Source organism: Lutra lutra, chromosome 7 (genome assembly GCF_902655055.1).
Source record: "Lutra lutra chromosome 7, mLutLut1.2, whole genome shotgun sequence".
In the NCBI taxonomy this organism is placed as follows: Eukaryota; Metazoa; Chordata; class Mammalia; order Carnivora; family Mustelidae; genus Lutra; species Lutra lutra.
The window spans coordinates 86608309-86622639 of NC_062284.1; the positions used below are offsets into that span (position 1 = coordinate 86608309).

The 14331-nt window shown below is 31.5% G+C and overlaps 1 protein-coding gene across 10 annotated transcripts in view; it reads left to right on the forward strand.

The window, feature by feature from the left end:
• MIPOL1 (mirror-image polydactyly 1) overlaps positions 1 to 14331 on the forward strand; it is a 339430-nt gene that overhangs the window by 61597 nt on the left and 263502 nt on the right. For 6 of the 10 annotated variants that reach the window (XM_047736318.1, XM_047736315.1, XM_047736316.1 and 3 more), the window contains 2 exons: positions 7766 to 7904; positions 8491 to 8569. The exons of 1 other annotated variant lie outside the window; for it this stretch is intronic. In XM_047736318.1, the coding sequence (XP_047592274.1) occupies positions 8551 to 8569 (19 nt within the window). In that variant the 5' untranslated portion in view covers positions 7766 to 7904; positions 8491 to 8550. Of the gene's footprint in view, positions 1 to 1453; positions 2074 to 3012; positions 3108 to 7765; positions 7905 to 8490; positions 8570 to 14331 lie in introns of those variants that run through there. 3 more of the 10 variants (XM_047736311.1, XM_047736323.1, XM_047736312.1) reach the window with 2 other exon arrangements.

A 14331-nucleotide genomic window follows, 5' to 3' on the forward strand; every position in this document is an offset into this window, starting at 1 on the left:
TATCCCTTAGCTGATAATATTTTCTTTTCAGTTCCTGCATACTGAGATGAAATTTGTAGGCTTTTCTCTAGATAATATGCAATATAGAATCTATATGGGGTGTGAGTATATATATTTGTGAAAAATGTGCAGTATCTGTTGCATGATATATTATATGCATATATATCAGGCATGAGATTGATGGGGTTTTGATAACACTTATATAAGATGAAATACTTATTGCTGATCCTGTGAAAGATTATTTAATGGCTTTTGCTAGCAAGTAAAAAATGCTGTATATTCTCTTTTGTATTATGAATGTGTGTTTTAAACTACTATGCTACAAGTGTAGAGAAACAATAATGAACTCCTATGTACGCACTACACAACTTCAACAGTTGTCCTTCTTGTTGATTTTAGTTCATCTTGTTCCATCTTATTCTTCCTGTCTTATGAATCCTGCTCCCCAGTCTCTACCTTCCCTACTGCCACCCCAAGATGATACATATGAGTTTGTGTTACATACTTTCACTAGTAGGCTTATGTTTGATTGTTGTTTTGTAATACTTTGAATATTTTTGGCAGTTTTTGGATTCTTTTCATTTTCTTCTCAGTTTATAAAAGTTTTTCTTATATAATGGTGTAAAATGTCATATAACTATTTTTTAGTAATCAACACATTGTAGAGATGCATTTTTCTTGAAAGAAGTGGAAGTCTTACATTTTAAAATGTAAGATCATCAGTGTTTTTTTGAAAAAATGTCTTTTTTTTTTAAGATCTTATTTATTTATTTGATAAACAGAGATCACAAGTAGGCAGAGAGGCAGGCAGAGAGAGAAGAGGAAGCAGGCTCCCTGCTGAGCAGAGAGCCCAATGCAAGGCTCTGATCCTAGGACCCTGGGATCATGACCTGAGCGGAAGGCGGAGGCTTTAACCCACTGAGCCACCCAGGCGCCTCCTTGAAAAATGTCTTTAAAAGTTAGAATTACACTGCTTAATTTATTTAATGGTTTAGACCACTGTACAACTGTATTACTATTAATTTTTTAAGTAGTATTTTTAATTCAGTTGATTTGCCATTTAGGGTTTTTTAAAAAATGTGTTTTCTAAAACAGTGAATGTGGACTTCTGATCCTAAGAAACTCTTTATAGTATGGTGAAGAAAAGAGATAGTGCAATACTTACATATAATTTATAGTGGAAATTATAATTTTAAATGGAAGAAGAACAAAAGTGTTTCTTGAAGGAAATTGCTACATATAGTTTGGCTTGTATTTTTCTTTTCATGCTGTATTTTTATTTTATGTATATTTATGTGTTTTTATGTTTTTATTTTATTTATGTATTATATATTTTATTTAAGTATTATTTATGTATTTTAGGTGTATTTCTTATTTTAACTATGGAATATCTATTTTAGGACCATAGTCTTATCATTAATGAAAACATTTAGTAAGAATGACTCTTAAGAAATTACAAGAGCTTTTGCAGTTGTGCAAAAAGGAAGCTGTGACTTCCTAGATATTGAACAAGAAATTAGAACTCTAAGCCTAACGTTTATTTTACTATTTAAAGATTCTGTCCTAGTAATTGTATTTTGCAGCCTAGAAGTCTTTAACATCCCAATTTAAAAAAGCAAAATGCACAGTTTGCATGCAGCACTGTGTCCACTGAGAAAGATTAGGTAGTATAATTTTAGCAAATGGAGTAAGCATTTACTAATTATACAATGTGTGAATTGCTCTTAAGTGTTCAAAACACCAGAGTACAACTGTTGTTATTGAAATATTTTGATTCTCATATGTGTGCCTCTATTTGTTAATGTCTTAGTACAAATTATTAAATAGCTTTTTGATATAATCTGTTAGTAATCATTATGATGCCTAATGAATTAATTAAGAGTTTATGTGGTTACTTTTACTTTATTTTAGAAAGACATTTTCTGATAGCTGTTATTTCATTTGATTTCAAGTGGCTGCTCATACCAGTTGTCATTGTAGATTGATTTAACTTGCTCTTATACTTTTTACCTTTGATATGCCAAGAACTTCAATTGGTTGTGTGGAAATACAAGCCTTTGTGTGAAGCAGTAGGTAATTGCATCAGAACTTGGCACCCACATGAATCTTATGAAAACAGGCTGTTTGTTCCCTAGAGAAACTATTCTATAAGCTGACTTTGTTTTTATATTCTGTTCTGTGCTAGATTAAGTTTAGTTTAGCCTAGGGCAAAACGTTTCAGGATATTTTAGAAAATCCTAGATGTGATTAGCTCTCTGAAAATAATACTAGTTTTTAAGTTTTGCTTTTTAAAAATTTATCAGTAGGCTATGCAATGCCATTTCTATTATCAAAGTGTCATTTGTTACTGGCACTGAGAATAATCTCAGTGTTCCAAGTAGTATATTGTTTTGCCCTCCAAGTTTCAAAAATGTGAGAGCCCTATTTTTTATTTTATTTTAATTTTATTTGAGAGCCATTATTTTAAACCAAATATTTATTTCTTCTTAATTTGATGTCCTTCTATGATCTTCAATGATTAGGAGTAATTGTAATTTTTGGTTACTAAAGCATTTAACACGGGGGAACTATGTGAAACAAACATATAATATTCATAATATAGAAAAAGTTATTTTTATTATAAACTTTTAAACTTTAACATCCTGAACACTGTTTGCCTCTTAGAAACTCATTTATTTTAAACTTTTCAAAAAATTCCTAACATATATTAAATTTTAACTTTTCACTTTACTTAAACCAAGTAAGCAACCATAATAAAGTATAATTATAAAAGATTAATTAGCCAATAATAATTTTTTCAAAGTTTCAAGGGAGTCATAAAGATTATGTCCTTTATTCATTTGAGATCTCTCAGGTGTAATAGGTACAAATAGTTTCAAAGTTTCTTGTTCAATTCAAAGGTTATTAATAAATATTTACTAAGTTAAAAATAATACATGTGCATGTTAAAAACATAAAATTATATAGATAGATATTAAATGAAATAAAATATTTCCTTCTCTCATTCCTCAGTCTCCCCACCTCAACTCTTAGGTCCTTTTTTTAGAGTAACCGCTGGTAATAATTTCCTATGTGTTTGCTATGCCCATTCAAGCATGTATGCATATGTAAGTATAATTTTACAATTCTCTCTATTTCACTGGATTTATGTTTATGCCTGCATTATTTTGGCTAAAGACATATTTTGGGTAGCAAAGTTATTTGTCTTACTCATCATTTTATAGCTATCTCCTAGAATAATGTCTGGCACATAATATATCAGTGCTTAACAAATGCTTGTTGAAAGAATCTTCCACACATAGTACATGTATGTATTTACATGGTGCAGACTTTATAGATTTGTTTTATCATTATACCACATTTTATATTACCAATTTTCTGTTGATGAACATTTATGTTAGGTCTGTTTTCTTCCAGTCAATGATCCATCCATCCATCCATTCATCCATCCATGCACCTGTCTGTTTATCAGATATATACTGAGTACTTACTGTATGCCAAACACCTTGTAGGGATGCAGATGAAGGGTTCATAAATCCTGAGCTCTGCTTGCATGTAACTAACATATGCATAGCTGGTTGAGATATGTCAAAAACAATGAAATAAAACCTAAACAAATTAGTTTCATGAAGGCAGTGGCATTGGTAATATGATGAGAGAGGAGTTTCTATTTTAGGTAGGATGGCCAGGCAAATGAAATAAAGACAGACAGACAGACTAAATTATGAGACTAATATGATGAGAGAGGAGTTTCTACTTTAGGTAGGATGGCCAGGCAAATGAAATAAAGACAGACAGACTAAAATATGAGAAAAAATAGTTCAAAGAGCTAGAGAAGAGAATTCTAGGTAGAGGAACTAGTAAGTGTAAAAGCTCTGAGGTAAGAATAAGCTTGGTAAGTTCCAGAAACCGAAAGAAATTCAGTATGACTAGAGTGTATTTTCTCTTACAAATAAATACTGGTTCAGTGAGTGTCTTTGTACATAAAAATATATTGTACATATTTTTCTAAATCCTCTTAGTAGTAAAACTGAGGGATTAAATAGTATATGCATTTTACATTTTGATAACTGTGGGGTGGGACCTCTTTTATCTCTTATCCTTTCTCCCTAAACCTCTTCTTACTCTCCCTGGCTCTGAAGAACTTGGGTTGTCTACAGCTGGATAGGGAATGGACTGTGACTTGAGGCACAGTGAGTGAAAGGAATTCCTTTTAGAAGAGAATGTGCTGGGAACTGTGAATGTTTGAGAGACTTTTGTCTAATACGATGAAAATCCAGTAGTGGAACATATGCATGAATTGTGTATGTTGAGTTCTGTGATAAAAATATTTGGCTCTTAGAAATAACAGGGCTCTCCTTTTGCCTTTTAATGAAATCATTTCAATACATCAATACAGAAATCATTTCAATACAGAAATTATCTCTACTTTCACAACTAGCAAATAAAAAATTCAGAGTTTTTTCAGTTATTATTGGATACGAGGCAGTATTACAAATGATTTCCTACTTTGACACTATTGGATTCAATTTACAAAAATTTGTGATTAAACTAAAGATGTGTTATGAAAAAAAATGCCATTAACCAAAGTCGGTAAAAAATCTTTGCTATAATATGGCTTTTGTGGAAGAAGGCAGGAAGGGCCTCTCCTATTTAAAATAAGTTTTTAAAAATCCTGGCTATTGTTACATTGGTGAATCCCATTTTTAAATAAAATACCTCTCTATCAAAAAGGCATTGATTGTTTTAATTTTAAAGGAGAAATGTCAGAATCACGTAATTTTGGGGGCAGATTAGAAATTTTAGACTGGTCAAAGAACACATTTTTGTTTCATGAGGTGTTTTACTGCTGAGTAAACAGGGTCAAAACACATTTGAGATCATAGAGATGTTTGTTTAAATTTTTTCAATCTTTATTTTTTTGATAGAGTGAAGTTAGGAAATTCTGGCAGATACATTCAGATTGCCATGTACCTAGAGAGAGAAGGGGGTATGCAGTTTCCTTAATTATGATTTATTTTTCCTCTTTTCTATGTAATAAGACCATTTCCTTTGAAAATTAGAAAGAACTTGAAGGAATGAGTTTAGGAATCTGTGATGGAAAAGATCTTAACAGATGCCAATGTGGTCTGTTCTATTAAAGATTTTTAAAATCTTTTTTTAACCTAAGTAATTTTTTCCAACAAAACTTATAAATGAACTCTAGTTGGCAATCAATTTTATTGTGCTACCTGAACCTGGTATACATTAGTAATGATAAAGCAGTTAACTTATATTTTGTATGTGGTATGTTAAGTTAATATTTTGATTAAGGAGGCTAATTTATCTGGTGTCTACTATAAAATCATCCAGCTAGTTTTAACAGAAATATATAATTTTTAATTAAGATAAATTCTTGATACCAAACCTTTAAGGTGAGTGTAAGGAAAGGAATTAGTATTTTTTTAGTCCTACCTTTTGTCCTAAAATGAATAGAAATATAAAATATGTTACATGTTTACAGAAATCTTCTATTCCTTTTACAATATGTAGATATGTAAGTTGTAATTATTTGAATCATTAGAACATCTAATTTTTGCTTGATGATATGCAAATGTGCCATTAAATCTGTTTTTTAAGATTTTTCCAGTTTAATGTCTGAATCCAAATTCATAAAGAGTTGGAAAAATGAGATGTCTGAGCTATAGGATTCACAGGGATTTCATATGAAGCCTATTTAATCAGGATAACACTGTTATTAATATTCATAATGTCAGCTGGAACACAAATGACAGACTATGGAGCCTAAAAATTTTACTTGGTGAATTTATTAAAAGTAGCTTAAAAAATTAATGGAATTTAAGTAAAGTTGGTGAATATGAAAATCTTGTGTTAGCAGAAAAAAAATCTCTATTAGAACTTTCTTTAAGACCATTTTGCATTGATGTCTTTTGACAGATTTCATTGGTACTTAAAGAAGAAAGATGCATGAATGGTCATTTAAGAGGATTTAAACACATTGGCACATTAATTTTTACATGAATAATAAGTACTTTCCAAAAGCAATTAACTTACAGTGTACAGGATATGAATTGAAAAATAAGACTGTGACATCAAGGGCAAAGAAAATGTGCTGTACATTTTAAACTTAGTGGCAGGACTTTTTAATATTTTGGTTTATTTTGTTTTTATAGTTTAGACAGGATGTGACTTAGAATATGGTTATTTTAACACATTTGAAAGCGTATTAGTAGAGCAGTGATGCTTCCTCCCTCCACAAAAATATTGGTAGTATTAAACATTACCCTCTGCGGGTATTATTTGCATTTCATGGAGAATTAAGCATTTGTTGTGCTATTGGTAATATCTGAGAATATATTCAATTTTATAGACAGCCAAAGCGATGATTCTGATTGGGTTTAGTGATTCAAATACTTATGTGTTAACACGGATTTGTTGATTATAACATAACTTAAATGTATAATAAATAAACTTCTTAGAGTTTAGTGTGAGAAATTTAGCCAAGATCCTTCTGAGTAGTGTATGAATCAATTTGTTCCGAATTTTAGCCTACAGAAGTAAAAAATTGGGAATAGTGTTAAGTAAAAGTGGAATGCCATTTTATTTTGTATACCACCTGTTACTCTTTGTTTTCAAATGTGCTTATAGTGGCATTATACCAGCTCTCTAGTTTTTATTTTATTATTAATGTTCATTAAAAACAATTAATTTTAGACCATTATGTATAATTATAATCACACAGTATTTTTGTTTTCTATTTTTCAGAGATTATTTTTCATGAAAATTTTAGTACTTATAAAAAGCATAGTTGAGTTATTATCTGCAACAGTCCACTTAAGGTTTACCAATGAGAGAATATAGGCATTCACCTGGAAGTTCAGATGGATACCAGAAGTTTCACTTGTAGCCTGTCAGTGTTATTTATATGTGAGTGATTTTGTTTCATTAGACATAACAGGAATTGCCTAGTATGTTTTAGGACTCATATTCAGAGTTTGATTAGAAAAAGCATTAATAACCAGAAATGCTCACAGTATAAACTATATGTTAATTTTTCTGTGTAAGGAGTAAAATCAAATTGATTGATATATTCGTTATTATTATTTCTTCTAGTAGCTTTTTAAAAGGTAGTAGGTTTGGGTAAGTAGTTTTTGTTTTGTTTTTTGGCTCTGAGATATTCACTTACATGTCCAGGAGAGGGCAGCATTTTACTATCTCAGGCTCATAAAAAATTAGCCCTGCTTAGACTGTCAATGTTTCTTGTAATTACTCCCAGTATATTTGTTGCTTGCTTATGAATTAACTTGCATTTATGGAACTAAATCATTTCAATCATTTAATTACACCTGAGGAGCTGAACTATAATTGCTTGCTTCCAACTAGGATCTGATATGGCTTGAGCAGTATTAATTTGGTGTTTACTTTTCTGAGTGCTAAAAGCATTAAAATGATTGTGCAATGGGATTACATTTTACTAATTGCTGGCATTCATTAGCTGGGTAAATGATGAGGAAGAGTGACTGTATATTGCAGAGGGATAAAATTATGGTTTTAAATAGTATATTACTAAGCACATTAAGGCCTGTAAGACATGTTTTAAAATACTCCAGAGGTTATTAAAGACTGTATTTTCTACATGTCTTGCTATATGAATCTCTTATTAAAAGACTGCAATTATTATTAACCTTTTTGGGCAATATGTAGGGAAATGGCTTCATTGACTGGGACATATTTCTTTGATATTAATAACTTCCTATATTTTCAGCTAATCCAAAAGTAAATGAGGAACTTAGAAAAAGATTGCCAACTCCAGATCAACATATTTAGAGAAAATTGGAAAAGGAGAAGCTTACTACAGCTTTATTTGAGGACTTTTTAAAAGAACGCAGAGTTCTAGCTGTGAGGTAAATCAAATTTTATTCTCCTTAAAAAGCATGCCAAGAAAAAGAAAAAAAAAACCCTTGCGTAGCCTTTGTCATGTTTATTATGAAAACAAATGCAAGACAAATATCAATAATTCCATAAGAATAACAGTCATTATGTTTTAAAAAATTCAAATAGTAGTCTTAAATTATTTTTACAAGTATAAAATGTTTTATTTCAAAATATACATTGTAAATTCAAATCAATAAATTTGAAATTTTTGGTATGAAGTTTATGACATATAGAGTATACATTTTATTTTTCTTAAATTGTTGGAGTTAGAAAAAACTCAAGTTAGATAAAATAAATGGTTCTCTAACCAAAGGAGCAAGAATGTCGAGAAGCTTAACCTGAACTGTATTTACTAAAATGTAAGTGTGAAAGAAAGAACCTTTCTCTGAGAAAAAAGATTTAATTTCACCTGTTGAAATATACAGTTAATAGTCCCATTATAAATGTTTTAGAAAACCATCTATCCTGTAAATTCTCTGTTAAACAAAGGTAAGGTTTAGGTGTGTTCTGATATATTGTTTTAAGTTTATTTATCTAGAGTTGGCTTTATTTTAGCTTCAAATCTTGGAGCAAAAACCAGAGACAGTGCCAGAGCAAACAAGAACAGAAGTACAAATGGAGGACTGGTCAGAAGGTAAGGACTTTTAAGGTATTAATACCAAACCCCAGGTGTTGTGCGAGTTCAAGGCACTGAATGAAGTGTGTTTGTTCTAACCAATATATTAGACGGAGGCAGACAAGCACGCGCGCGCGCACACACACACACACACACACAAAGAAAGAGGCATATACAAAGAGACCCACATACTGTAAAAGAGACACAGAGAAAGAGAAACACACAGGAAGAGATACTGAGATAGAAAGAGGGAAACAGAGACACAGGGAGAGAGAAAGAAACACACATACACAAAGTGATGGAGAGAGGAGATTGAGAGAATGACTGATAAAGAGATGCATACAGAGGGCCACACTCAGAGAAAGAAACACAAACAAAGAGAGACATAGACACAGGGAGGGAGATACGAAAGTCAAAGAGGGAGGCACAGACACACATGTGGAAGCACAAACACAGGGATACACACACACTGAGATGCACAGAGGAAGACAGCAGAGTAAAAGAACGCAGTAGAAAGAGAGACATACAGTGAGAGAGACAGGGGGAAACACACATACACACACAGAAAGACAGACACACAGTCAGAGAAGATAGAAAGAGACACATATATGTGGAGAGAGACAGCTGCACTCAGAGAAACAGAGCAAGACACATTCGGATACAGAGACATGTGGAGATAGGTGCGCACTGAAAAATGCACTCAGAAAGAGACACCCAAAGAGAGATGGACTCAGGGCCTGAGGTAGAGCCAACAGAGACATGCAGAGATGTGCAGATGGAGACAGAGAAAGACCCTCCCAGCAGAGACAGAGACGGGAAGACAGAATCCCAGAGAAGAGAGACAGAAGATGCACAGGCAAAGGGAGAGACCAGCCAGAGATGGAAACACAGTTTAAAAGACACACAGACTGAGAGATGGTCTGAAAAGCAAAGAGAGATGATAGATAGATAGACAGACGGAAGACGGACAGACACACACATAGGTAAGCAGGGCAGGCTGGTAAGGCACAGCTGTCTCCCTAAAGAGCAATATACAGAGAGCCATAAAGAGAGAGGTTTAAAAAATGTTAGGGTTTTTTTTTTTAAATGTTAGGTTTTTTAACTGAGATCTCTTACAGTAAAATATTGCAAATCTGGAATCCCTAGGAAATGAATCATTCTGAATATAGAGTTGCATGTAGTTGAAGACTTAAAGCTCTGTGTACATTGTTTTTATTTCCTTTTAATTTTCTATTTAAAAAATTAGATTATTACTGAAACATTGCATACAATGGTTTTTTGATTCCCCTCTCCCAACAGGGGTCTTCTTCCACCATATATCAACCACACAGTTACCTTTTTCAGAAGGTTAAAGGCCATTTTGGAATACTATTCTATTACCATTTTATTATATACATTAATAGTTACATATTCCTTTGAATTATAGGAAGATGCTCTGCTTTCTGAGTATAATTTTTTCTGATTTCTGCACTTGTTTTTGATTTCCACACTTACAAATTTTTTTGCAGTTTCTACCTACCATTAACAAGCTTTCTCTAGACTGCTTGTTATGATTTTAGAATCCAGGTGACTGATTGAATTGTGTACAAAGTAATAACAAGTAATATCTGGGTGAGGTAGTTATAGGTATTTAATTCAAAGTTTATGGTTTTAGTGAATGGACTTTATGACACTTAATTTCCATCTGCTTTCTTTATACTCAAGTTTGTGCTGGTGTGAAGCAGGGAACTAATTTTTTGTAGCTGTTTTTATTCATTTATGCAAATAAACAAGAAACATTCTTCTTTTCAAGGGCTCAAAGCAGTTTTACTCAATTTATGTACAATAATAAGGAAAGAGGAAGTAAATAATGATGCCCCTGTTATTTATGTTCCCTATTCAGAGGTCACATTGCTGTGGAAGTCATGTTGTTCACATTATAGACAAAAGGATCTCTACGGAACAAAAGGAATTATTTTTACTATATCTAAAGCTACAGACTATGGAGGGAATACTTCTCATAAGTATAGAATAACCAGGAAAGAAGTTAAGGAAGGGAACTGCTAAAGCTGTAGGACACCTACAGAAAGGAAGGTTTTAGGGCTAAAGACATAGATTCATAGTTTGCAGAAGGCACAGACCACAATAGACGTGACTGAAACATCATTAAGAAAATTTGCATTTTTACAGTTGTTTTTTTTTTTACATCAGAAATAGGAATAAGGCATTCCTTTATATAAAGGCCTATTAATGAAACATTACTGAGGAATAAAATTAAATAGGTAAATGTAATATCTTTTGAATTTTGTGATATAATTGATATATTTAAAATTTCACATGGTCATTGCCTTGACATTAAGATTCACAGGAGTTATCATAAAGCACAGATTGCTTCAAAGCTGTTTCTTAAACTAGTATTCATAGTCTGCTTGGGTAATTAGTTATTTTATTTAATATTATTTTACTTTTTTTTTTTTAAAGAAATGGAGCCAACTAAAAACTTGTATTACATCGATATGTCTCCGTGTTACCTTATACATTTTATTATAAGGAGTGCTACAGTAGCTCTTCTTTTCCTAGCTCTATTGTAGAAACATTGCTGAAATATTTGACGTGCCAGTTGATGCGGTATATAATGTGAACAGATGAAACCGTTTACTGTTTTTGTCAGTATTGGCAGTTTAGAAAATGTAAAGCTGTGGTTGGTAGGTAGAATGGGTGAGGGCATCTACAGAACGTGTCCAGGTTTCTTGAAGAGTTGTTTTTACTCTAAGTGGAGAATGTTTGGTGTTGTTGGAAGCAACACGTGAGTGAATCAGCCTGTGTTGCCAAGTGAGCATTGGTAACGTCTTCTGGTTTCTTAAGAAATAAAAGATGTCTTGCCCTTTTGTGAAAATTTTCTGTTTGTCAGGGTTTTTCTTGTTTCTGCTTTTTCAGGGAAAAAAAAATGGAATGTTAAAATCAAAAGATGTATGTAAAGTTTGCCCCCTAGAGTGAGTTGTTATGTGATTTTTTGATTGGTCGTTGCGTCCTTTTAAGCATTTACTTATTTATTTACTTAACTACGTTAGAAAAAAGGCACAAAGTCAGAAATCTCTGTAACTTTTTTGAATAGTATGATAAATTTCTGGATGTTTCTTATTAAATTTTGTTGGTTTTTATTCAATTAGCAGACACATGGTTTAGTTGTTTATTTAGAGTGCACAACAGTCTACAGAAAATAGCTTACATATTTATAAACAAATTTGTCTGCCATAAGTATACGTATCTATAATAATATAGGGAAAAATGACATCCGGACGCCATTTAAATTTACAATATGGTGAAACTTATTTAAATTTAAAACCTTTAGGGGTCAGTGTTCCCTAAGAAAGGTTAAAAAAGGTTACTGTGCCTACCCAAATTAAATATTAAGTCTACTGTATTTTAAATATTTCTTACCAAATGAAGGCAAGAAATGGTAAGAATCATATAGCTTGAAGAAGCTTCAGACAAAAACCTTTGAATTTTACAAGTTTATTCAATATGATTTTTAGGTTTACTATTTTAGGTAATTGTATTTAATATGTAGTTTTTGTATAGAGTAGTTATTTTTACTTATATGTATTATCTTAATTTAGATATGAATCATGTGTTTTTAAACTATTTTCTTTTAAGCTTACAAAGCCAACATGGTTCTAAATTGTTGTATTCATTTGAAACTTGAGATAAAAAGCCACTGCTAGAAGTGCTTCGAGTCCTTTCATATTGTAGTTTACTGGAGGCCAGCAAATTTTTAAAAATCTTAACTTACTGAATTTAAGTAAAAAGCAACTGTCCTCTTTACTTTAGAATTAGGATAACAATTATCTTTTATATCCATGATTCTGATGGTTTCTCTACTAAGCAAAATAAATAAGTAAAACCCAGCAAAAGGTAACTTGTCAGTGATTTGTTAGTTTCTTATTGAGTCACAATACTGTTTATTTTTGCTTGGCATTTGGAACCTGTGTGTCACCATCAGCCTCTTTTACTATTGGTTCATCTATCTTTCTGTCTTTTCACAAAGTACGTATTCTTTTTAACTTTTGTCCATCTGTTGTTCTGTAATTGAATTATACTAAAACTATTGCATGATTTGTAAGTATTTTATAAAGGGAGACATCTTTAGAAATACTATAGAAGAACATCTAGCATGATTTTAAATGATCATTGTGACTTAAATATGAGTGTAGAATCTCACATCATTTTCATAAACTTTCTTTTTAAAGCAGAGAAGAAGGAAATGGTGAGTTGCATAGAATGGCCATCCATTTCTACCAGCAAAATAGCTGGTAGGAAAAAAAAAGAGATTCCAAGGCAATATGATTAGACACTATTTGAAATTCAGAGTTTTAAAATCTAGATAATTAATCATTCCCTGTTAAATTATAGAATTTGAATTATATTTAATAATTGGCTTTCTATTAAGTAATGGCATACTTTCCTTAAAAAGTATTACATGTTTTTGTTTGTTTCATAGCAGAAGGTAAATTTTATGGAGAACCAGTATGTTTAATAATTTCAATAAAATGTTAAGTAGAAGGAACACAAGTTTTGGAGCTAGACAGGCCTGGGTTTCAGGTTTTTGATCTTCCACTTACTACCTCCTGGACTTGAGCAAAAATTTCATAATTTTAAGCCTGAGTTTTCCTGTGTATGGAATAGGGAGAGGATTCCTTTAGGACTGTTTTGGAGATTAGGGATTATGTATATAAAAGCCCTACTACAACACCTGAAAAAGATGAATTTATATGATCTGTATTTCACGTACCAGAATGATTATTTTCAATAGTGTGATGGTGATGGTTTTTTACAGATGCTTAAAAAAAAAAAAGATTGACAACATACTTAACAGGACTTAAATAAATGGTGGTAATTGTTTTCATTGTTATTCTACCCAGTTGTCAAAGGTAGGTCTATTAAAAAATTTCAGAACTATTAAGAAACAGAAACAATGGTATTTGAAATAGTTATTATTAGTTTCATAAAAATATTCTTTTCAAATATGATGTCCACAATACCGTTAGAAACTTGATTTTTCAAAGTAGCATAGCTTGTATTGGTATGTTTATATTTGTTAGAATAGAATATAAAATCAATAATTTTCATTTAGGGTTGAGTCTAATTTTGTCTCTATTGAAATCCGAATTGCAATAAAAATCTTCAGACTAGTGGCACCACACAACGTACCTTCCGTTTCCTTTGGCAAGTGTGAATTTAAGAATGCATTTTTTATTTTCCATATGCTATAGAAGGGTTAAAAAAGAACATGTTCTTGGTCTGATTAAATTTATTACTTAACTCTATAGGACTTAAGGTAGTAGAGTGGTAGCTTCTCACACATGACCATCTAGAATATTTGGAAGAGTGGTTTTAGGACAACTGACAGCTGGTCAATAAGGATTGATTCATTTACAGAGGAAATGCTAAGGCTACTCTTAAAAGAATGATTGAAGCTCTACTCTTTCATAAAAAAAATAAATTTCTCTTATTTTAAATAACTATTTAAATAAATGTGATCCTTTGTGTCTTTATTTTTAAGTTTGATATGAATGATTCCATTAACTACTATTGGCCTCAGTTGAAAAACGGAATGAAAAAAAAATGTTTACAAGAGCAACTTAAGTTTTCTAACTGGTTATAAGGTTATGTACGGTGTTTTGAGATTCACTGTTTCTGATATGAATAATTCACATTTGTGAATTTATGCCGTAAGTTGTGTTTTTTTCCTTTTTTTTTTTTTTGCAGTTTTTAAATAGACTTTATTTTGTAGAGGAGTT